General features: G+C 48.5%; 1 protein-coding gene across 1 annotated transcript in view; it reads right to left on the minus strand.

The window, feature by feature from the left end:
* Window positions 1-19,082: 19,082 nt before the first annotated feature.
* LOC144737044 (uncharacterized) overlaps window positions 19,083-22,902 on the minus strand; it is a 17,061-nt gene continuing 13,241 nt past the window's right edge. The window contains exon 6 of the mRNA XM_078619694.1: window positions 19,083-19,192. Coding sequence (XP_078475820.1) covers window positions 19,083-19,192 — 110 coding nt within the window. The remainder of the gene's footprint in view (window positions 19,193-22,902) is intronic.

The raw sequence follows: 22,902 nt of genomic DNA on the forward strand, positions 1-22,902 counted from the left end.
AGTAGTGTAGTGTATAGTGTAGTGTATAGTAGTGTAGTGTATAGCCGTGTAGTGTATAGTGTAGTGTATAGTGTAGTGTATAGTGTAGTGTATAGTGTAGTGTATAGTGTAGTGTATAGTAGTGTATTGTGTAGTGTATAGTGTAGTGTATAGTAGTGTATAGTGTAGTGTGTAGTATAGTGTGTAGTGTAGTGTATAGTGCAGTGTATAGTGTAGTGTATAGTGTAGTGTATGGTAGTGTATAATAGTGTAGTGTATAGTGTACTGTATAGTAGTGTATAGCCGTGTAGTGTATAGTGTAGTGTATAGTGTAGTGTATAGCGTAGTGTATAGTGTAGTGTATAGTATAGTGTAGTGTATAGTGTAGTGTATAGTGGAGTGTATAGTGTAGTGTATAGTGTAGTGTATAGTAGTGTAGTGTATAGTAGTGTAGTGTATAGTGTAGTGTATAGTGGAGTGTATAGTGTAGTGTATAGTGTAGTGTATAGTAGTGCATAGTGTAGTGTATAGTGTAGTGTATAGTGTAGTGTATAGCGGTGTATAGTAGTGTAGTGTATAGTAGTGTAGTGTATAGTATAGTGTATAGTGTAGTGTATAGTGTAGTGTATAGTAGTGTATAGTGTAGTGTATAGTGCAGTGTATAGTGTAGTGTATAGTGCAGTGTATAGTGTAGTGTATAGTGCAGTGTATAGTGTAGTGTATAGTAGTGTAGTGTATAGTGTAGTGTATAGTAGTGTATAGTGTAGTGTGTAGTATAGTGTGTAGTGTAGTGTATAGTGCAGTGTATAGTGTAGTGTATAGTGTAGTGTATGGTAGTGTATAATAGTGTAGTGTATAGTGTAGTGCATAGTGTAGTGTATAGTGTAGTGTATGGTAGTGTATAATAGTGTAGTGTATAGTGTAGTGTATAGTGTAGTGTATAGCGTAGTGTATAGTGTAGTGTATAGTATAGTGTAGTGTATAGTGTAGTGTATAAAGTAGTATACTAGTACAGCACCACACCAGTTGTGTGTTGGAGAGTAAACCCACTACAACGTTTACCATCAGAGTACCGTGTGACGTTTCGCCCGTAATGACAACTTAGCATCATCAGGCGCCAGCCAGAGATGTGGACAAATCCTCCAGTTTCGTTTACGTGAAAAACCTTCTTACTAATTGGCTGTGTCGGGTGGTGGCGGGTTTTAAGACACATTCATACTCACACGATCTAACCCCAAACACAAACATCTATTCTGCACTAAAGTGGCTGTCCGCTATGCAGCGATGCCTGTCTGACTAGCGCGTACGTCTATGGGAATAAATCAACTGTGAATGTCTCCTATCTACAGAGGTGTACATCTGTGAAAGTGTCTGTCTATATATGTCTGTGGACCCCCCTAATGGAGCATCTTCGCCGGTTGGAAACATTTAGGCTGACCTGCCTACGATCCATCCTGGGTTTAACCTGCAGGCTGGATTGTGTGAGGAGCTTACAAATCCTTGAAAGATCTGGGCAAAGTCCCATCGGTGAGCTCCTCCGGCAGGCAAGGCTGCCTTGGCTGGGTCATGTAGCCCGCATGCCCAGCCACCGCATGCCTAAACAGCTTTTGTTCGTCCGGATCGAGGGGGCTAAACGGGCACGGCACGGGCTAGAGAAGAGATGGAGTGATGTGGTACAGGAGGATGTGGAGCTGAATGGACTTGCCGATGACTGGTACCAGCGGTGTCAAGATCGGCCTCTGTGGAGGAGGCTCGTGAAGGACGCTACTGGGCAGTTGGAGGCAGTCGCCCTCCAACAACAACGGAGGGCGGAGGAGCGACGCTCACAACAACGAGCGGAGCGCCGGGTGTCTAAAGCACAGCAAGTTGGCACAGTAGGGGGCACAGGTGGTGCATCAGCCAGTCATCTCGGTCATCTCAGTCAGTCGACCCGTGGCACCTGCTGGGTCTGCCCCGTGACCTCCTGCCAGCGGGCGTTCGACACTTCACGTGGTAGCCTCAAGGTGCACATGGCCTGGCACAAGCGTCGTGGTGACGTCACCGCCACTTAGTGGCGAATGGCGGTTGTTAGAATAATGATAGACATCGTTTGTGCCACTGGTTCTTCACGTGGGTTGCACATATCACCCCTTGAGTGTTGCGAGATGCCCTTTGTGTGTGTGGGTCCGAGACACGGACAGATGTTTTTGTTAGAAGGTTAAATCATCGAAAACACAAACGTAAGTACACAATTACTTAATTCTAGATTTGAAGCTTTCGTGACTGCAAGGATTCATATTCTTAAGTTGTTTCGGTAAAGTCACGTAGGTAAAAAATTTAAATTAATAAAAGTACAGCTATCGAGCTGTGACGGTTCCACCTGAAGACGGAAGCGTGTGTTGCCGCCGAAACGTCGTGATTTTTATTTTATTTTTATTTGACTTTATTAATTTTAACTTTTAAATCCTTTATATTAAGTTCACTTACTTGCGCGCTTATGACCGTGCAAATCTATCGGTCGTTTTTTTACCCATTTCCCGTGATCCAATCGAGCTGACATTTTGCACACAGACTCGTTGTGCGTGACAATTTATTTTCGTGAATTTTTTTTTCAAAAGTTTTACACTTTTTAGGAAAAAAAAAATTCTATGTAATTACCAATTGCTTAATGGTGGCAGGCAATCATCTGACCCATAGGTGGCAGCCATCTCAAGCCAGAGGACGAGAGGACTCTAGCCGCCACGCATATAAAGGATTTATAGTAAAAAACTTTGTTTTTACGGGTTATTTTTTTTACCTACGTGACTTTACCGAAAAAAACCTAAGAACACAATTACTTAGTTTCATCAACACCCTCTATGTAACACATAGGCTTTCGCGACCAATATTATTCATAATCATTCTGGCGAATTGCCCGATGATGCTGGATGCAATTACCAGCGAAACGTCGTACGACTCAAATTGTAAATGTTGTGGATTCACGCTTCAACACACCGGTTGGGCTAAAGCAGTGAAATATTTTGTCTTTTGTCAACGTGACACTTTTTTACTGATTGGCCGTGTCGGGTGGTGGAGGGTTACGACACATTTATAAATAACGCGATCTAAACCCAAAAACGTTGATTATGAACCCTCTATGTAGTTATGAAAATTGTAAAAAAAATACAACTGAGAACCAAACGGGTGCAGTGCCGCAGTGAAGGTTACGAACCCACTGATTTAAAGTGTCCGTATAGAGTGACACACACATCCATAACAATCATAACAATCATACAAATACATGCATCGTCTGTGCTCAGGTACAAATCATCTGTACGAGTGATCGAACTGATCTACAAACATTTAATTTTTCTTTTCGATTTAAAGCGTTCGTGACTGCAGGGATTCATCTTTTTGGTTCTTTCGGTAAAGTCACGTAGAAGGGAAATAATAAAATAATAAAAATAAAACATAAGCAGCCGTCCTCACCTGAGGACGGCTGCTTGCGTTGTAGCCGAAACGTCGTGAGAATTGTATTTTATGATGTTTTATTTTTATTATTTTATTACTTCCCTTCTACGTGACTTTACCGAAAGAACCAAGAAGATGAATCCCTGCAGTCACGAAAGCTTTAAATCGAAATTTTATTATGTTTCATTTTTATTATTTTATTATTTCCCTTCTACGTGACTTTACCGAAAGAACCAAGAAGATGAAACATTTCATTGTCCACCTGTACTCGTGCAGAGACAAAAACCCGTCATGCTCGCCAAACAACACGGTGGCTTGCTATGGGCAATAACTACACAACAGGCGACGTTTCAGGTAATGCCCCTTCTTCAGAGCACACGAACGGTGTTATGTTAAAGGTGCATTGAAAAATGTTGATACTGCTACTGACACTCCTGCTGTTATGGAGTGACTCATGCAGCCAGCCATGGCTGGAAAATTTGGTCGTACGTTTCGATTTAAAGCTTTCGTGACTGCAGGGATTCATCTTCTTGGTTCTTTCGGTAAAGTCACGTAGAAGGTAAATAATAAAATAATAAAAATAAAACATAATAAAAATTTTCTCACGACGTTTCGGCCACAACGACGTTTCGGCCACAACGCCGAAACGTCGTGAGAATTATTTTATTATTACCTCCTGTAGACCAGGCGAGGTAGTTAACATCTCATAGCCACCGTGATGATGATAATGAGAGAGAGACACGCAAACTCAAAATATACAGGAGGCGTCAGGGTCGGGATCGAACCTACGACCTCCTGTACACCAGGCGAGGTAGTTAACATCTCATAACCACCGTGATGATGATGATGAGAGACAGACACGCAAACTCAAAATATACAGGAGGCGTCAGGGTCGGGATCGAGCCCACGACTTCCTGTGTACCAGGCGAGGTAGTTAACATCTCCTAGCCAACGTGCTGATGATGATGAGAGAGAGACACGCAAACTTCAAATATACAGCAGCAGGCGTCAGGGTCGGGATCGAACCCACGACCTCCTGTACACCAGGCGAGGTAGTTAACATCTCATAACTACCGTGATGATGATGATGAGAGAGAGACACGCAAACTCAAAATATACAGCAGCAGGCGTCAGGGTCAGGATCGAACCCACGACCTTCTGTACACCAGGCGAGGTAGTTAACATCTCATAGCCACCGTGGCACAATTAATGAAGAGTACATCTACGGAGAATACGGAGTTGATGAATTCAAGTTGCATCAGTCGGCTTCATAGTCCTTCTCGAACATCATAATTACAATTTTACATCAAAGATTCCTCCAGCATAGCATTGAGAGACTGTTGGGCCAAGTGTTGCTAGCGAGTAGCAAGCACTTTGTGAAGACCGGTACGGTGCGCGTGGGGGTGGGTGGGTGGCCAGCACCACGCCCGGCCGCCTTTGTCTCCCAAGCGGCGATGTTTACTGCACACCGCACCGGGTACGCATTTAACGCTGAGTCGACCTACGGGAGGCCCAGGACCGGTTCGGATAATCGTCACCGGCGGTTGTTGGTGGGCGTGAGCGGGAATCGAACTCGGTTCGCAGGGGTTCGTAACCGCTGCACCACCGCTCGAATTTACATCACTCAACGGAATTTACATCACTCAACGGAATTTACATCACTTCACGAATTTCCATCACTCCACGAATTAACATCACCCCACGAATTTCCATCACACCACGAATTTACATCACACCACGAATTTACATCACACCACGAATTTACATCACTCCACGAATTTACATCACTCCACGAATTTCCATCACTCCACGAATTTACATCACTCCACGAATTTCCATCACACCACGAATTTACATCACACCACGAATTTACATCACACCACGAATTTACATCACTCCACGAATTTACATCACTCAACGGAATTTCCATCACTCCACGAATTTACATCACTCCACGAATTTTCATCACCCCACGAATTTACATCACTCCACGAATTTACATCACACCACGAATTAACATCACTCAACGGAATTTCCATCACTCCACGAATTTACATCACACCACGAATTAACATCACTCAACGGAATTTCCATCACTCCACGAATTTACATCACTCCACGAATTCACATCACTCCACGAATTTACATCACTCCACGAATTCACATCACTCCACGAATTCGCATCACTCCACGAATTTACATCACTCCACGAATTTACATCACCCCACGAATTCACATCACTCCACGAATTCACATCACCCCACGGATTTCCATCACTCCACGAATTTTCATCACCCCACGAATTTACATCACTCAAAGGAATTTACATCACTCAACGAATTCACATCACTCCACGAATTTTCATCACCCCACGAATTCACATCACTCAAAGGAATTTACATCACTCCACGAATTTCCATCACCCCACGAATTAACATCACCCCACGAATTAACATCACTCCACGGATTTACATCACTCCACGAATTCACATCACTCCACGAATTTCCATCACCCCACGAATTAACATCACCCCACGAATTAACATCACTCCACGGATTTACATCACACCACGAATTTACATCACTCAAAGGAATTTACATCACTCAACGAATTCACATCACTCCACGAATTAACATCACTCGCCAGGCACGCGTTCATTGTATAATTATCATATTCCACATTTAGATCCCGATTCAAATGCCCACATTTGAGGTACACGCGCACACACGCACGCACATATATGTGTAATATAAAACCGTTCAAGACTGTACCGTGATGCGTTTGAGGGGAGCGGTGGCGCAGCGGTTGGCGCACTGCTCTTATGAACCCGTGAAGATGATGATGATGATGATAGTGATGATGAGTGTGGTGGTGGTGTCTGTCTGATGATGATGATGATTGTGATGGATCGTGAATGATGATGATAGTGATGATGAGTGTGGTGGTGGTGTCTGTCTGATGATGATGATTGTGATGGATCGTGAATGATGATAGTGATGATGAGTGTGGTGGTGGTCGTGGTGTATACCTGATTATGATTGTGATAGATGATGACTGATGATAATGATGATGATTGTGATAGATGGTGGTGATGATGATGATTGTGATAGATGATGATGATGATGATTGTGATAGATGGTGATGATGATGATAGTGATGATGAGTGTGGTGCTGGTGTTTATCTGATGATGATCGTGATAGATTGTGACTGATGATCGTGATAGATGGTGATGATGATGAGGATAGTGATGATGATGATGATATTGATGATGAGATGGTGCTGGTGTTTATCTGATGATGATGATGATGATGATTGTGATAGATGGTGGTGATGATGATAGTGATGATGATGATGATAGTGATGATGACTGTAGTGCTGGTGTTTATCTGATGATGATGATGATTGTGATAGATGGTGACTGATGTTGATAGTGATGATGACTGTGGTGCTGATGTTTATCTGATGATGATGATGATAGTGATGATGACTGTAGTGCTGGTGTTTATCTGATGATGATGATGATTGTGATAGATGGTGACTGATGATGATAGTGATGATGACTGTAGTGCTGGTGTTTATCTGATGATGATGATGATGATAGTGATGATGACTGTAGTGCTGGTGTTTATCTGATGATGATGATGATGATAGTGATGATGACTGTAGTGCTGGTGTTTATCTGATGATGATGATGATGATGATTGTGATGATGAGTGGGCTGCTGGTGTTGGTGATGTCTATCCGTGTGCCGTTACCTATGGGAAACGTGGGTCAAAGGATCCAGTCCAGCTGGCGATGAGAACTGCGGATGCTGCTGCTGATGTTGCTGCTGCTGCTGCTACTGCTGCTGATGCTGCTGCTGATGCTACTGCTGCTGATGCTACTGCTGCTGCTACTGCTGCTGCTGCTACTGCTGCTGATGCTGCTGCTGATGCTACTGATGCTACTGATGTTGCTGCTGATGCTGCTGATGCTGCGGCTGCTTTCCACAAGCTACAGGACCGAAGCAAAGTCGCGCATGAGATGATGATGATGAGGAGTGGGCTATATAGGGGACGGGTGGAGGGGGTGGGTGGAGGAGGAGTGGTGGGATGGTGGTGGTGGTGGTGGTGATGGGTGCAGCGGGTGAACGCGCCTCAGTGTGCGAGTCCTTGGGCGTCCTCTAGGTAGGCTCGGCCTTAAACCCGTCAGCGCCAATGGGGAGGCAGCTGCTGCTGCTGCTGCAACGTGCCACTGATGTTGGCCGTGCTCGATATTCGAACGTTGGGAGCGGTGGCGCTTCGGTTAGCGCGCTACGCTGTGCTTATGGAGCTGTGTTGCACGTGTGAGTGTACACGTGGGAGCGGTGGCGCTTCGGTTAGCGATACGCTGTGCTTATTGAGCGCTGTGCACGCGTGAGTGCACACGTGGGAGCGGTGGCGCTTCGGTTAGCGCTACGCTGTGCTTATGGAGCTGTGTGCACGTGTGAGTGTATACGTGGGAGCGGTGGCGCTTCGGTTAGCGCTACGCTGTGCTTCGAACCGGTTCTGGGCCTCCCCTAAGGTCGACTCAGCCTCAAATGAGTAGCCGGTGCGGTGTGTGAAAACATCGTCACTGGGGAGACAAAGGCGGTCGGGCGTGGTGCTGGCCACCCACCCCCTCGTGTGTCATAGGTGCTCGCTAACAGCACTTGCCCCAACAGTCTGTGCGCACATATTCGATATAAACACATTTTAACAGACTGTTGGGGCAAGTGCTGTTAGCGAGTAGCAGCACCTGTGAAGGCCGGCACGGCACACGAGGGGGTGGGTGGCCAGCACCACGCCCGACCGCCTTTGTCTCCCCAGTGGCGATGTTTTTACACACCGCACCAGGTTACTCATTTGAGGCTGAGTCGACCTAAGGGAGGCCCAGGACCAGTTCAGATAATCGTCACCGGTGGTGGTGGTGGCCGTGAGCGGGAATTGAACCCGGGTCGCCAGGTTCGTAGCGCAGCGTAGCGCTAACCGCTGCACCACCGCTCCCCACGCAACGCATGCTGTGTGAGTGTGTTTGAGTGTGTGAGTGTGTGTGTGAGTGTGTGTGAGTGTGTGTGAGTGTGTGAGTGTGTGTGAGCGTGTGTGAGTGTGTGTGAGTGTGTGTGTGAGTGTGTGTGAGTGTGTGTGAGTGTGTGAGTGTGTGTGTGTGAGTGTGTGTGAGTGTGTGAGTGTGTGTGAGTGTGTGTGAGTGTGTGTTTGAGTGTGTGTGAGTGTGTGTGTGAGTGTGTGTGAGTGTGTGTGAGTGTGTGAGTGTGTGTGAGTGTGTGTGTGAGTGTGTGTGAGTGTGTGTGAGTGTGTGAGTGTGTGTGAGTGTGTGTGAGTGTGTGTGAGTGAGTGTGAGTGTGTGTGAATGTATGTGAGTGTGTGTGAGTGAGTGTGAGTGTGTGTGAGTGTGTGTGACTGTGTGAGTGTGTGTGAGTGAGTGTGTGTGTGAGTGAGTGTGTGTGAGTGTGTGTGAGTGTGTGAGTGTGTGTGAGTGTGTGTGAGTATGTGTGAGTGTGTGTGTGAGTGTGTGTGAGTGTGTGTGAGTGTGTGTGAGTGTGTGAGTGAGTGTGAGTGTGTGTGAGTGTGTGTGAGTGTGTGTGAGTGAGTGTGAGTGTGTGTGAGTGTGTGCACACTTCATGCGCATTCGTATGTACACCACACGCGCATCTATATTCATTTGAGATTCCACGTTAACCGGTAAAAACCGGTAACCGTTTTCAGAATGTGTTTACCGGTTCTGGCTATAATTTACCGATTTCCGCCAGTCAGAACAAGAAAAAATTTAAAACCGTTTCAGAATGTATTTACCGGTTCCGATAGAACCAAAAAACCGGTAACCCTTTTCGGAATGTATTTACCGGTTCCGACAGTCAAAACAAACAAAAACCGATAACCCTTTTCAGAATGTATTTACCGGTTCCGACAGTCAAAACAAACAAAAACCGGTAACCCTTTTCAGAATGTATTTACCGGTTCCGACAGTCAGAACAAACAAAAACCGGTAACCCTTTTCAGAATGTATTTACCGGTTCCGACAGTCAGAACAAACAAAAACCGGTAACCCTTTTCAGAATGTATTTACCGATTCCGACAGTCAGAACAAACAAAACCGGTAACCCTTTTCAGAATGTATTTTACCGGTTCTGACACTCAGAACAAAAGACACACACACAACAAAAACCGGTAACCCTTTTCAGCATGTATTTACCGGTTCCGACATTCAGAACAAAAGACACACACAAAAAAAAAACCGGTAACCCTTTTCAGAATGTATTTACCGGTTCCGACAGTCAGAACAAACAAAAACCGGTAACCCTTTTCAGAATGTATTTACCGGTTCCGACAGTCAGAACAAACAAAAACCGGTAACCCTTTTCAGAATGTATTTACCGGTTCCGACAGTCAGAACAAACAAAAACCGGTAACCCTTTTCATAATGTATTTTACCGGTTCTGACACTCAGAACAAAAGACACACACACAACAAAAACCGGTAACCCTTTTCAGCATGTATTTACCGGTTCCGACATTCAGAACAAAAGACACACACACAACAAAAACCGGTCACCCTTTTCAGAATGTATTTACCGGTTCCGACAGTCAAAACAAACAAAAACCGGTAACCCTTTTCAGAATGTATTTTACCGGTTCTGACACTCAGAACAAAAGACACACACACATCAAAAATATATAGTTTGGAGACTATACACTTATGTATTTTATACACGTTCTGTATATAGCTATATGCGAACGCGCATTCGCATATGAATCTGTGTACGCACAGTCCTGTCCACACCGCATGTGTAGAAATTAAGGTTTCAAATAAATCGAATTTCTTTTGCGCGTTACGGATAACCGCATGAAAACCGGTTACCGGTTTTACCGTTATTACCGCACAGACCGAAATGTCTGGCAACGAAACATCTCGGCTTTATCATTTTTAAACGAATGCCATGCTGGATATATATGGATGGGTCTCTGCGTGAGTCTATGGGACCCTACACGAATCTATGGGTCTCTGTGTGAGTCCATGGGTCTCTACGTGAGTCTATGGGTCTCTATGCGAGTATATGGGTCTCTGTGTGAGTCGATGGGTCTCTGTGTGAGTCTATGGGTCTCTGTGTGAGTCTATGGGTCTCTACGTGAGTCTATGGGTCTCTATGCGAGTATATGGGTCTCTGTGTGAGTCGATGGGTCTCTGTGTGAGTCTATGGGTCTCTGTGTGAGTCTATGTCTGTGTGTGGGGGGTGTGTGGTGTGTGTCTGGTGTGTGTGTGGTGTGTGTGTGTGGTGTGTGTGTGGTGTGTGTGTGTGGTGTGTGTGGTGTGTGTGTGTGATGTGTGTGTGATGTGTGTGTGTGGTGTGTGTGTGTGTGGTGTGTGTGTGTGGTGTGTATGGTGTGTGTGTGTGTGATGTGTGTGTGATGTGTGTGTGTGGTGTGTGTGGTGTGTGCGTGTGTGTGTGGTGTGTATGGTGTGTGTGTGGTGTGTGTGTGTTGTTGTTGTTATTGTTGTTGTTGTTATTGTTGTTGTTGTCTAACGGGGCCGTTCTGCTGCGTCTGGGTTCCGCCACTGCACAGCGGCGCTTGCTTAGTCAAGCGTCACATTTAATTAGGGTGACGTCACGCTGCTCGAGGGGGGGGGGTTAGTGAAGGGGGGGGGGGTTAGTGGGGGGGTTAGTGGGGAGGGGCTAGTGGGGGGCGTTAGTGGGGGGGTTAGTGGAGGGGGGGGGTTAGTGGGGGGGTTAGTGGGGGGGGGCTAGTGGGGGGCGTTAGTGGGGGGGTTAGTGGAGGGGGGTGGGGGTTAGTGGGAGGGTTAGTGGGTTTTAGTGGGGGGGAGGTTAGTGGGAGGGTTAGTGGGTGTTAGTAAGGGGGGGGGGGGGTTAGGTGGGGAGGTTGCGGGGTGGTTGGGGGTGGTGGTGTAAAAGGTGCGCTTGCGTGCAGGGAGGGGTTAAGCCTTGACAAGATTTGTGCGTAAGCTACTCGATGGATGTCCCCGTGTCCTCGTCACCCAAGGGGTCAAACGGAGGTGCCAGAGGTTAGGAGGAGAGGAGGAGGAGGAGGAAGAGGAAGAAGTAGCAGCCGGCGTTCGTTCAATTCGCATCGGTCATCATTTTGCAAATCCATCGTACAACGGCGGTCACCGCACCGCGCGCTGTCATCATGCGTGTCCGCTGGACGGGGGATGGACATCATCACCACCACTACGTGCAGCGTATCCACCACCACCACCACCATCATCACCACCACCACCATCATCACCACCACCACTACCACGTGCAGCGTATCCACCACCACCACCACCATCATCACCACCACCACCACTACGTGCAGCGTATCCACCATCACCACCACCACCACCATCACCACTACCACCATCACCACTACGTGCAGCGTATCCACCACCACCACCACCACCATCATCACCACCACCACCATCACCACTACGTGCAGCGTATCCACCACCATCACCACCACCACCATCATCACCACCACCACCACTACCACCACGTGCAGCGTATCCACCACCATCACCACCACCACCACCATCACCACCACCACCACTACCACCACGTGCAGCGTATCCACCACCATCACCACCACCATCACCACCATCACCACCACCATCACCACCACCATCACCACCACCATCACCACCACCATCACCACTACCCGGCTGAAGTCCTCTAACACACCACGGTTGCAGGGCAGCCCCAATCCCGTGTGGCTCAACTATTCAGCAGCTGGTGTTGTTCTCTTGAAGGCATCACGGCTCACGATGTCCCTTGCCGCAAGGCTGCGGTCTGAATCCCAAAACCCAAACCGCGAGAAAGAAAAAAAAACATTTTTATTCTTAGGTTTTTTTCGGTAAAGTCACGTAGGTAAAACATTAAAATTAATAAAAGTAAAATAAAATAAAAATCACGACGTTTCGGAGGCAACACAAGCTTCCGTCTTCAGGTGGAACCGTCACAGCCACGACAGCTGTATCAAGTAAAAAAAAAACATTTTCTTTTACGGATGAGAAAGGGATTTTTAAAATGTACTGTATACGTTGGACAGATGGGCCCTAATTTGACAGAAGTGAAACATTCAACATCCAGGAGTCTGACAAAAGGGTCAGGCGTTGCTGATGAGATGTGTAAAAAAACAAAACCTTTATATTTTGTGTGCGGGGGGTGGGGGGGGAGAAGGCGGTGGCATTTATTCAATTTTCAGTTTGTACCGGACCGGAAAAATCGTATTCAATTCCGACGTAAGAGTTCAACATTGGCCACCAACAAAAGACAAAGATCCCCCGTGTAGCCTTAACACACTGTTGAGGCAAGTGCTGTTAGTGAGCACCTATGAAGGCCGGCACGGCACACAAGGACGGCTGCTTGCATTGTGGCCGAAACGTCGTGAGAATTATTTTATTTTGTTTAATCGTATTATTTTATTACTTCCCTTCTACGTGATGACTTTACCGAAAGAACCAGGAGGATGCACCCACGAAGAGTTTGACCGCTTCCATTTCAGTCTCTCCCGGTCGAGACGAGAGCCGGGGGATTTCAGGTGCCTGTAACAACGCTACCTTGTAAAGGGGCGCGTGTCATCAATTACGGTGAACAGGCAGGAGAGGATGGGTGCGATTTGCCAGAAGGTGCATGTCGCTACCGCACCGCACGACCCTGTGCGTGTCCGTGTGCGTTGTGCTGGCCACCCACCCCCTCGTGTGCCGTGCTGGCCTTCATAGGTGCTCGCGAACGGCACTTGCCCAACAGTCTGTTGAGGCTATACGGGGGATCTTTGTCTGTGTGGTGCTGGCCACCCACCCCCTCGTGTGCCGTGCCGGCCTTCATAGGTGCTCACGAAGAGCACTTGCCCCGACATTCTGTTGAGGCTATACGGGGGAATCATATTCGTAGGGTTTTTTCGGTAAAGTCACGTAGGTAAAACATTAAAATTAATAAAAGTATAATAAAATAAAAATCACGACGTTTCGGAGGCAACAAAAGCTTCCGAAACGTCGTGATTTTTATTAGATTTTTTTTATCAATTTTAATGTTTTACCTACGTGACGAAGAGCACTTGCCCCAACCGTCTGTTGAAGCTATACGGGGGATCTTTGTCTGTGTGGTGCTGGCCACCCACCCCCTCGTGTGCCATGCCGGCCTTCATAGGTGCTCGTGAAAGGCACTTGCCCCGACATTCTGTTGAGGCTATACGGGGGGTCTTTGTCTGTGTGGAGCTGGCTACCCACCCCCCTCGTGTGCCATGCCGGCCTTCATAGGTGCTCGCGAACGGCACTTGCCCCGACATTCTGCTGAGGCTATACGGGGGATATTTGTCTGTGTGGTGCTATGGGTGCTGCTACTCTCTTACAGCACTTGCCCCAACAATCTCTCACAGGCTATACGGGGGGCCTTTATCTTTGTAGCGGTTAGCGCGCTGCGCTACGAACCCGCCCACCCGAGTTCGATTCCCGCTCGCGGCCAACGCCAGTGACGATTATCTGAACCGGTCCTGGGACTCCCTTAGGTAGACTCAGCCTCAAATGAATAATTTTGGTACGGTGCGTAGTAAACATCGTCACTGGGGAGACAAAGGCGGCCGTGCGTGGTGCCGGCCACCCACCCACCCACTCTCGTGTGGGGTTGCCAGCCTACAGTAGGTGCTATTCGCTAACGGCACTTGTGTAGAGTAAAACGGGGACGTGACGTCAGGTGTGCCGTTCAGTGCGATGACGTCACGTCTCCTGAAGACAGAAGCTTGTGTTGCCTCCGAAACGTCGTGATTTTTATTTTATTTTTATTAATTTACATTTTTTACCTACGTGACTTTACCGAAAAAAACCTAAGCATATGAATCCTTGCAGTCACGAAAGCTTCAAATCTAGAATCTCCTAGGGTACTTAAGAAATACCCCGTGACGTAAAGCAGGGTCACTGTGGGAACGGGTAGAGCGGGAAGGGTGAAGAGGGAACCAGTGGGTAGAGAGAGGGATCGAATAGGGAGTCTGGGGAGAAGCCGGTGGTAGCCGTAGAGGTGTTTCTCTCTCCGCTCGGTGGAGTGCACCAATGAACACCGCGCACCTGTGTTTTGTACACATTGATGGGCTTGGGTGCCCGGCAGTGCCGGATGAAGCTAATGTAGCATATGGTAACAGGTCCCTGCGGGGTGGGCTGGTAGGAACGAACAAATGAATGGCTATAATAAAATGAAATGGCGGGGTACGATATGAAGGGAGAGTTTGAGGCCTAGTTCTAGGCTTTAGGCCTAGCTGTAGGCTTTAGGCCGCTGTGAGTTAATTTTTAATGTAAATGTTTTAATTAAAAACTATCTCAGGGAATTATAAGGGAATGTTACACTTGTTTAGCCAGGAAAGCCTCACTGAGTCTAAAGGTTTTTGTAGGGTCCTGCCAAGTGTTTGCAGTAGGGGGCGATGCTGCTACACGGACGGACGGACGGACGATATAATCTATTGTAGGCTGGTTCACTTCGTTCCTACCAGTATAAAGGAGCACTAAATAAAAAAACACATAATTGATCATTGTTTTTTTTTACCCTTTAATCTGGCAACAAAACTGACACGTTTTTTACAAGGAGGCATGTTTGCATAGACCACAATACCTGCAGTCGTAGTGCAAACAAAAAAACACAACTCTGATAATGTATGTGCACTGTCCTTGAAGTTGATTGGTCCACACCCGAGACAGCTTTCCTTAGAGCCTAGTCTCACAAACATAATTATTAAAAGTTTTCATGACTGCAAGGATCCATACTCTTTGCTTAACCGAAAGAATCAAAGAGTATAATTATGAAAACACAAATGTGTAACTTGCATAGTAAAGTAATTGTATTTTTCATTTGCTAAACGGACAGATAATAAGACAAATCGCTAACCTTAAATACCCAGTCGTTCGTAAAGGCAGTATAGTACTAAAGTAATAGAGCAAGTGCAGAATCGCTGAACCGGAATTGATAGCTTGAAAGCATTTAGCGCGGTGCCCTTGAAAGTGCGGGGCCCGTAGCTACTACACGTGTAGCTACTACACGTGTAGTAGCTACTGCACATGTAGCTACTACACGTGTGGTAGCTACTACACGTGTAGTAGCTACTACACGTGTAGTAGCTACTGCACATGTAGCTACTACACGTGTGGTAGCTACTACACGTGTGGTAGCTACTACACATGTGGTAGCTACTACATGTGTTACCACACGTGTAGTAGCTACACGTGTAGTAGCTACTACATATGTAGTAGCTACTACATGTGTAGCAGCTGCATGTGTAGTAGCTACTACATATGTAGTAGCTACTATACGTGCAGTAGCTACTACATGCTACTACACGTGTGGTAACACATGTAGTAGCTACTACATGTGTTACCACACGTGTAGTAGCTACACGTGTAGTAGCTACTACATATGTAGTAGCTACATGTGTAGCAGCTGCATGTGTAGTAGCTACTACACATGTAGTAGCTACTACACATGTAGTAGCTACTACACGTGTAGTAGCTACTACACGTGTAGTAGCTACTACAGATGTAGTAGCTACTACACGTGTAGTAGCTACTACAGATGTAGTAGCTACTACATATGTAGCTACTTCTGCTACTAGGATAATCCGGCACTGGGTCCAGGGGTTAACAGCACTCGTAGTCTGGTTAAGGCCACGTACAGCGAGCTTAACATTTCTTGTTGAACACTTCTGAGAATTTGCAAACGCGAGAAATGTCCCTCCGGGTTGTGGAGACCACCTGGAAAAGATTCCAGGCGCGCGTTAACAATGATGGCGAACAAGTTGAGACTTTTTGAAGCTATTAATATACAGTACATTTGTAATCATCTTACGGTGTTTTATCCGTTATTTTTCCATTAAAAACGATAGTCTCATCTTCTTGGTTCTTTCGGTAAAGTCACGTAGAATGGAAATAATTAAAATAGACAGAGTCTGAATGACTTCTGTCTCCCCGACAGACCTGGTCTTCACCCGAGGACGGCTGCTTGCGTTGTGGCCGAAACGTCGTGAGAATTATTTTAGTATGTTTTATTTATTATTATGTTATTATTTCCATTCTACGTGACTTTACCGAAAGAACCAAGAAGATGAATCCCTGCAGTCACGAAAGCTTTAAATCGGAACGATGGTCTTATATAAGTGTCAACATTTTTTTGAAGCATCCTATACATTGGGGGGGGGGGGGGGGAGGGATCTTTACCTTGGTCTTGTGCGTATGTTACGTCCGTGTGCGTGTGCAACACGACGCTACAACAGAAGGCCACAAAACCGGACGCGGATCTCATCCAACGTTGTTGGCTCCATCGCGCCTCGCCAAACGGCGTTGCGTCTGTCCACATGCGAGTGGGAAATGTTTGGACCTTGCATTCGGACGAGGCCAAGACAATCAACTGGCCACCTTTGAAAAGCCGGGGGGGGGGGTGGGGGAGATTCCCCAGAGTTTAGAAAATTGCCTTGAGATTAATCGCGGGGCTACCGACAATTACGAAGGGTGAACATATCTGCACGTGTAGTAGCTACTACACATGTAGTAGCTACTACATGTGTAGTAGCTACTACACATGTAGCTACCACACGTGTAGCTACCACACGTGTAGTAGCTACCACACGTGTAGTAGCTACCACACGTGTAGTAGCTACCACACGTGTAGTAGCTACCACACGTGTAGTAGCTACCACACGTGTAGTAGCTACCACACGTGTAGTAGCTACCACACGTGTAGTAGCTACCACACGTGTAGTAGCTACCACACGTGCAGTAGCTACATGTGCAGTAGCTACTACACATGTAGTAGCTACGGGCCCCGCACTTTCAAGGGCACCGCGCTAAATGCTTTCAAGCTATCAATTCCGGTTCAGCGATTCTGCACTTGCTCTATTACTATAGTACTATACTGCCTTTACGAACGACTGGGTATTTAAGGTTAGCGATTTTTCTTATTATCTTGGTTCTTTTCGGTAAAGTCACGTAGAAGGGAAATAATAAAGTAATACAAAACATAAAATGATTCTCACGACGTTTCGGCCACAACGCAAGCAGCCGTCCTCAGGTGAAGAACAGGTCTGTTGGAATGACAGCTGAGAATTGTATTTTATTATGTTTTATTTTTATTCTTTTATTATTTCCCTTCTACGTGACTTTACCGAAAGAACCAAGAAGATGAATCCCTGCAGTCACGAAAGCTTTAAATCGAAAGGTGAACAGATCGTAAGTCGAAGTAAATGCTGTCGTGTTTGTTTACTCGCCAACAACACAAACCGGTTATTCTGAACCGGTAACGAATTAGCACTTCTTGTTTACGTGACAAACCTTTGCTAATTGGCCGTGTTGGGTGGTGGCGGGCATAACGACACATTCATAGTTTTGGTCGCTTAGAGCCTCCTACTACGAGTTAAACTAAATACGGGTGTCCGTAGTGGGATTCGAACGCTCGCCCACGTAACAGCTGTTGCTTGGGGTTGCGTAATCACTCCCACTGCAATCAGCCAATCAGGGGCGAGGAAGACGACCCCCGTGGCAACATGGCCGCCATGCCACCCCCATGTAAAATGGCTGCCATGCCCCCCCATGTAAAATGGCCGCCATGCCCCCCCATGTAAAATGGCCGCCATGATCTCATTGCTTCGTGCGATGGGGTAATTTATGAATGTTGTTAATCACGTTACCTATCGTTATATTTACGCCATATTCTCGTTTTACTATCGACTTACCAGTGGACCCTGACCACCCAATTTCTCGTAATTTTACGACGTCTAATCGTTGTCTATTTGCTCGGGAGTTACGGAAAATCGTATCTTCACCCGAACTTGCAACGTTGCTACGTAGTCTGGTCCCTGCCCCTCGAATCAGGACCTGAGTGAAGACGTGAACTCTCTACCCTTGAGAACTGTGTTCTTCACATCATGGTGAGGCTGAGGCTGTCAACGGCGCACACTCGACAAGCCGGATAAATCGCAGAAGGCTCGAGTTCGGATTTTATAAAACTATACCAATGTTTTATTTCATCAGGTAAAGCCGCCCTCAGCTATTTTGTTACTTTTTCAGAAGCGGACCCGGCTATCGCAAATGACAGCTCGTCGAAGCGGCTCATCATCATCATCATCATGTGGAAATGTCAAGCAGCCAAATGAACTCTGAACTCGTGATGTTGATTCTAAATTTGGAGGGCAAAAGCCAGAGGACCTGGCAAATAATCCACGCGACCACGGCGCGAGAGAGAGACACGCAAACTCCAAATATACAGCAAGCAGTCGTCAGGGTCGGGATCGAACCCACGACCTCCTGTGTATCAGGCGAGGTTGTTAACATCTCCTAGCCACTGTGGTGATGGTGAAAGACGTAAACTCCAAATATACAGCAGCAGACGTCAGGGTCGGGATCGAACCCACGACCTCCTGTGTACAAGGCGAGGTGGTTAACATCTCCTAGCCACCGTGATGATGATGAGAGACGCAAACTCCAAATATACAGCAGCAGCAGTCGTCAGGGTCGGGATCGAACCCACGACCTCCTGTGTACCAGGCGAGGTGGTTAACATCTCGCCAACCAGGGAGCACCACACGGTGGGCGAGATGTTCACGTAGGATCTCGGCGATAAACGGCTGAGGTGTCTCTCTCCGACACGGCCTGTCACGCTGCCCTCCTGGGTCTCATCCAGCAGTGGATTTCACTGCATGGAGTAGCGAGCGCGCACGGAGCCGATGGTCAGCACGATGTCGAGCGAGCGACGGTCCTTGCGTTGCTTGCGACAGCTGATCGTGCCTTCCAGCGTGGAGCCTGCAACACAAAGACAAAGATCCCCACCCCCCCCCCAACATTATAGCCTCAACAAATGAAATTTCACGAGCGGCATTCGGTTTAACACAATTGTGTTGAATTGTCGCGTTACTTGGATTCTCCGCAACGACAAACTGGACACAAATGTATACACACGCACATACAAACACAAACACTAATGCACACAACAAAAGACAAAGATCCCCCGTACGGGACATTTAAACCGACTGTTGGGGCAAGTGCTGTTAGCGAGTAGCACCTATGATGGCCGGAACGGCACACGAGGGGGTGGGTGGCCAGCACCACACCCGGCCGCCTTTGTCTCCCCGGTGGCGATGTTTACACACCGCACCGGGTGCTCATTTTAGGCTGAGTCCACCTAGGGGAGGTCCAGGACCGGCTGAGATAACGGCCATGTGTGTGAGAGTAAGTGCAAGTGTGCGTGTGAGAGAGCCTGTGTGTGTGCGTGTGTGAGAGTGCGTGCGTGCGTCAGTGCGTCAGTGTGCGTATTTGATTGTGTGAGAGTTTGCGCATGCGTGTGAGTGCGTGCGTGCGTGCTTGAGTGCGTGCGTGAGTGCGTGTGCAAGTGCGCGTGTGCCTGTGTGTGCGAGAGTGCATGTCCATCTGCGTGTGCAAGTATGAGTGCGCGAGTCTGCGTGTGAGTGTGCGTGTGTGTGCGTGCGTGTGGATTTGCGAGTGTTAGTGCGAGTGTGCGTGTGTGAGCGTGCGCGTGTGCGTGCGAGTGTGCGAGCGTATGAGTGTGTGTGCGAGTGTGCGTGTGAGCACGTGCGTGTGTGAGCGTGTGCAAGTGTGCGGGCGTGCGAGTGAGTGTGCGAGAGTATGAGTGTGCGTGTGTGAGCACGTGCGTGTGTGAGCGTGTGCGAGCGTGCGTGTATGAGCGTGCGGGCGTGCGAGTGAGTGCGTGTGTGAACGAGTGTGCGTGTGTGAGCGTGTGCGCGCGTGTGCATGTGAGCGTGTGTGAGCGTGCGTGTGCGCGCACGTGCGAGTGTGCCTGTGTGCGTGCGTGTGTGAGTGCGTGCGAGTGTGCGTGTGTGCGCGCGTCTCCGTGATGAATGGGAGCCCGAGAGCTGATAAGGGGAACGCCTCGCGCAGCCGTGCAGAGTGGCCTCCCTGATAAGAGAGCGGCTGCCTTGCCTCTCTCCCTCTCGTCCCCCCTCTCCTCCCTCCCATCCCCCACCCCCTCTCTCTCTTTGCCTCCCTCTCTCTCAGTCTCTTTTTTTTACGATCAGTGGAAACAAGAAGATGCTCGGTGTAGTGGGCACTTTGCTTCGTTCATCATTTCGTAATTTTTTTGTTTACATTTTTAAACTTTGCTTCATGTAAAACCCCCACCTCTCGCTCGCTCGCTCGCTCACTCACTCTCTCGCTCGCTCTCTCGCTCCCTCACTCGCTCTCTCGCTCAACTCGCTCACTCTCTCGCTCACTCTCTCGCTCACTCTCTCGCTCTCTCGCTCTCTCGCTCTCTCGCTCTCTCGCTCACTCTCTCGCTCACTCTCTCGCTCACTCTCTCGCACACTCTATGGCTCACTCTCTCACTCTCTCGCTCACTCTCTCGCACACTCTCTCGCTCACTCTCTCGCTCTCTCCCTCGCTCACTCCCTCGCTCACTCTCGCTCACTCTCTCGCTCACTCCCTCGCTCACTCCCTCGCTCACTCTCTCTCTCGCTCACTCCCTCGCTCACTTTCTCTCTCTCTCGCTCACTCCCTCGCTCGCTCCCCTCGCTCGCTCACTCTCTCGCTCACTCCCTCGCTCACTCTCTCGCTCACTCTCTCGCTCACTCTCTCTCTCGCTCACTCCCTCGCTCACTCTCTCTCTCGCTCACTCCCTCGCTCACTCTCTCTCTCTCGCTCTCGCTCACTCTCTCGCTCACTCCCTCGCTCACTCTCTCGCTCACTCTCTCGCTCACTCTCTCGCTCACTCCCTCGCTCACTCTCTCGCTCACTCCCTCGCTCACTCTCTCTCGCTCACTCCCTCGCTCACTCTCTCTCTCTCGCTCGCTCTCAGCTCACTCTCTCGCTCACTCCCCTCGCTCACTCCCTCGCTCACTCTCTCGCTCACTCTCTCGCTCACTCTCTCGCTCACTCCCTCGCTCACTCTCTCGCTCACTCCCTCGCTCACTCTCTCGCTCACTCTCTCGCTCACTCTCTCGCTCACTCCCTCGCTCACTCTCTCGCTCACTCTCTCGCTCACTCTCTCTCGCTCACTCCCTCGCTCACTCTCTCGCTCACTCCCTCGCTCACTCTCTCTCTCGCTCACTCCCCTCGCTCACTCTCTCTCTCGCTCACTCCCTCGCTCCCTCGCTCACTCCCTCGCTCACTCTCTCCCTCGCTCACTCTCTCTCTCGCTCACTCCCTCGCTCACTCTCTCTCTCTCGCTCACTCTCTCGCTCACTCCCTCGCTCACTCTCTCTCGCTCACCTCCCTCGCTCACTCTCTCTCTCGCTCACTCCCTCGCTCACTCTCTCTCTCTCGCTCACTCTCGCTCACTCTCTCGCTCACTCTCTCTCTCCCTCGCTCACTCCCTCGCTCTCTCTCGCTCACTCCCTCGCTCACTCCCTCGCTCTCTCTCTCTCTCGCTCACTCCCTCGCTCACTCTCTCCGTCTCGTTGTCTCTCTCTGCACTCCTTCACAAATGTGCTCCAACCAGGACTCCAGCTGGAGCACACGCGTGTACCGCTACAATGCGGGGATGCGTGCATGTTCTACGAACGATGGGGGGGGGGGGGGGGGGGAGGGGGGGGCGGTGAAGCCCTCCGCACCGGCGCAAACAGAATTCTTGATTTTCTTGGTTCTTTCGGTAAAGTACCTGCAGTCACGAAAGCTTTAAATCGAAACAGAATTCTCGATTTTACTTTGTCATGAATCCTATTGGTCCGCTGGTGGCGTGTGCGCCCGTGACGGGCGTGGCGATGCGCGTGGCACGTGACGCTGCATCGAAATCCGCTCCAGTGTTTTTTTTCTGCTTGGCAGCAATAAAAATTGGGTTTAAAAACTCTCGCACTCTCTCTCTCGCTCTCTCTCTCTGATGTGCAGCGCGTCTTCTTCGAACGCTGGGGAGCCGGACAAGCCCCTCTCTGTAGCAGCGTGGACGGCACCCTCCTCGTGGTGTTCACCTTCTGAAGCGCTCGCTCGTCACCTTGGCGTGCAAGATGACCACCACCACCACCACCACAAGCAGCACCACCACAAACCACCACCACAACCACCACAACCACCAAACCACCACCACTACCACAACTAGCACCACAACAACCACCACCACCACTACAACAACAACCACCACCACCACCACCACAACAACCACCACAACCACCACCACCACAACAACCACCACCACCACAACAACCACCACCACAACCATCACCACCACCATCACCACCACCACATGACTTTTATTTCGTGTTGTGCGCGGTGCTTTTAGCGTCCACAGCGCGTGGATTTGTAACGATACGCAACGTTTGTTTTCTTTCGTTTGCTGGTGACTTTGTGTATTTCATATTGAAATCGCCTCCGGTGCTTTTGCTGCTGGCGGCAATAAAAGTTGTTTAAAAGTCAAAGTCTCTCACTCTCTCACTCACTCTCTCTCACACTCACTCTTTCTCACACTCTCTTCTCACTCACTCAACCTCACGCTCACTCTCACACTCACTCTCTCTCACACTCACGCTCACACTCACTCTCACACTCAA

Source organism: Lampetra planeri, chromosome 64 (assembly GCF_965212315.1).
Source record: "Lampetra planeri chromosome 64, kcLamPlan1.2.h2, whole genome shotgun sequence".
In the NCBI taxonomy this organism is placed as follows: Eukaryota; Metazoa; Chordata; class Hyperoartia; order Petromyzontiformes; family Petromyzontidae; genus Lampetra; species Lampetra planeri.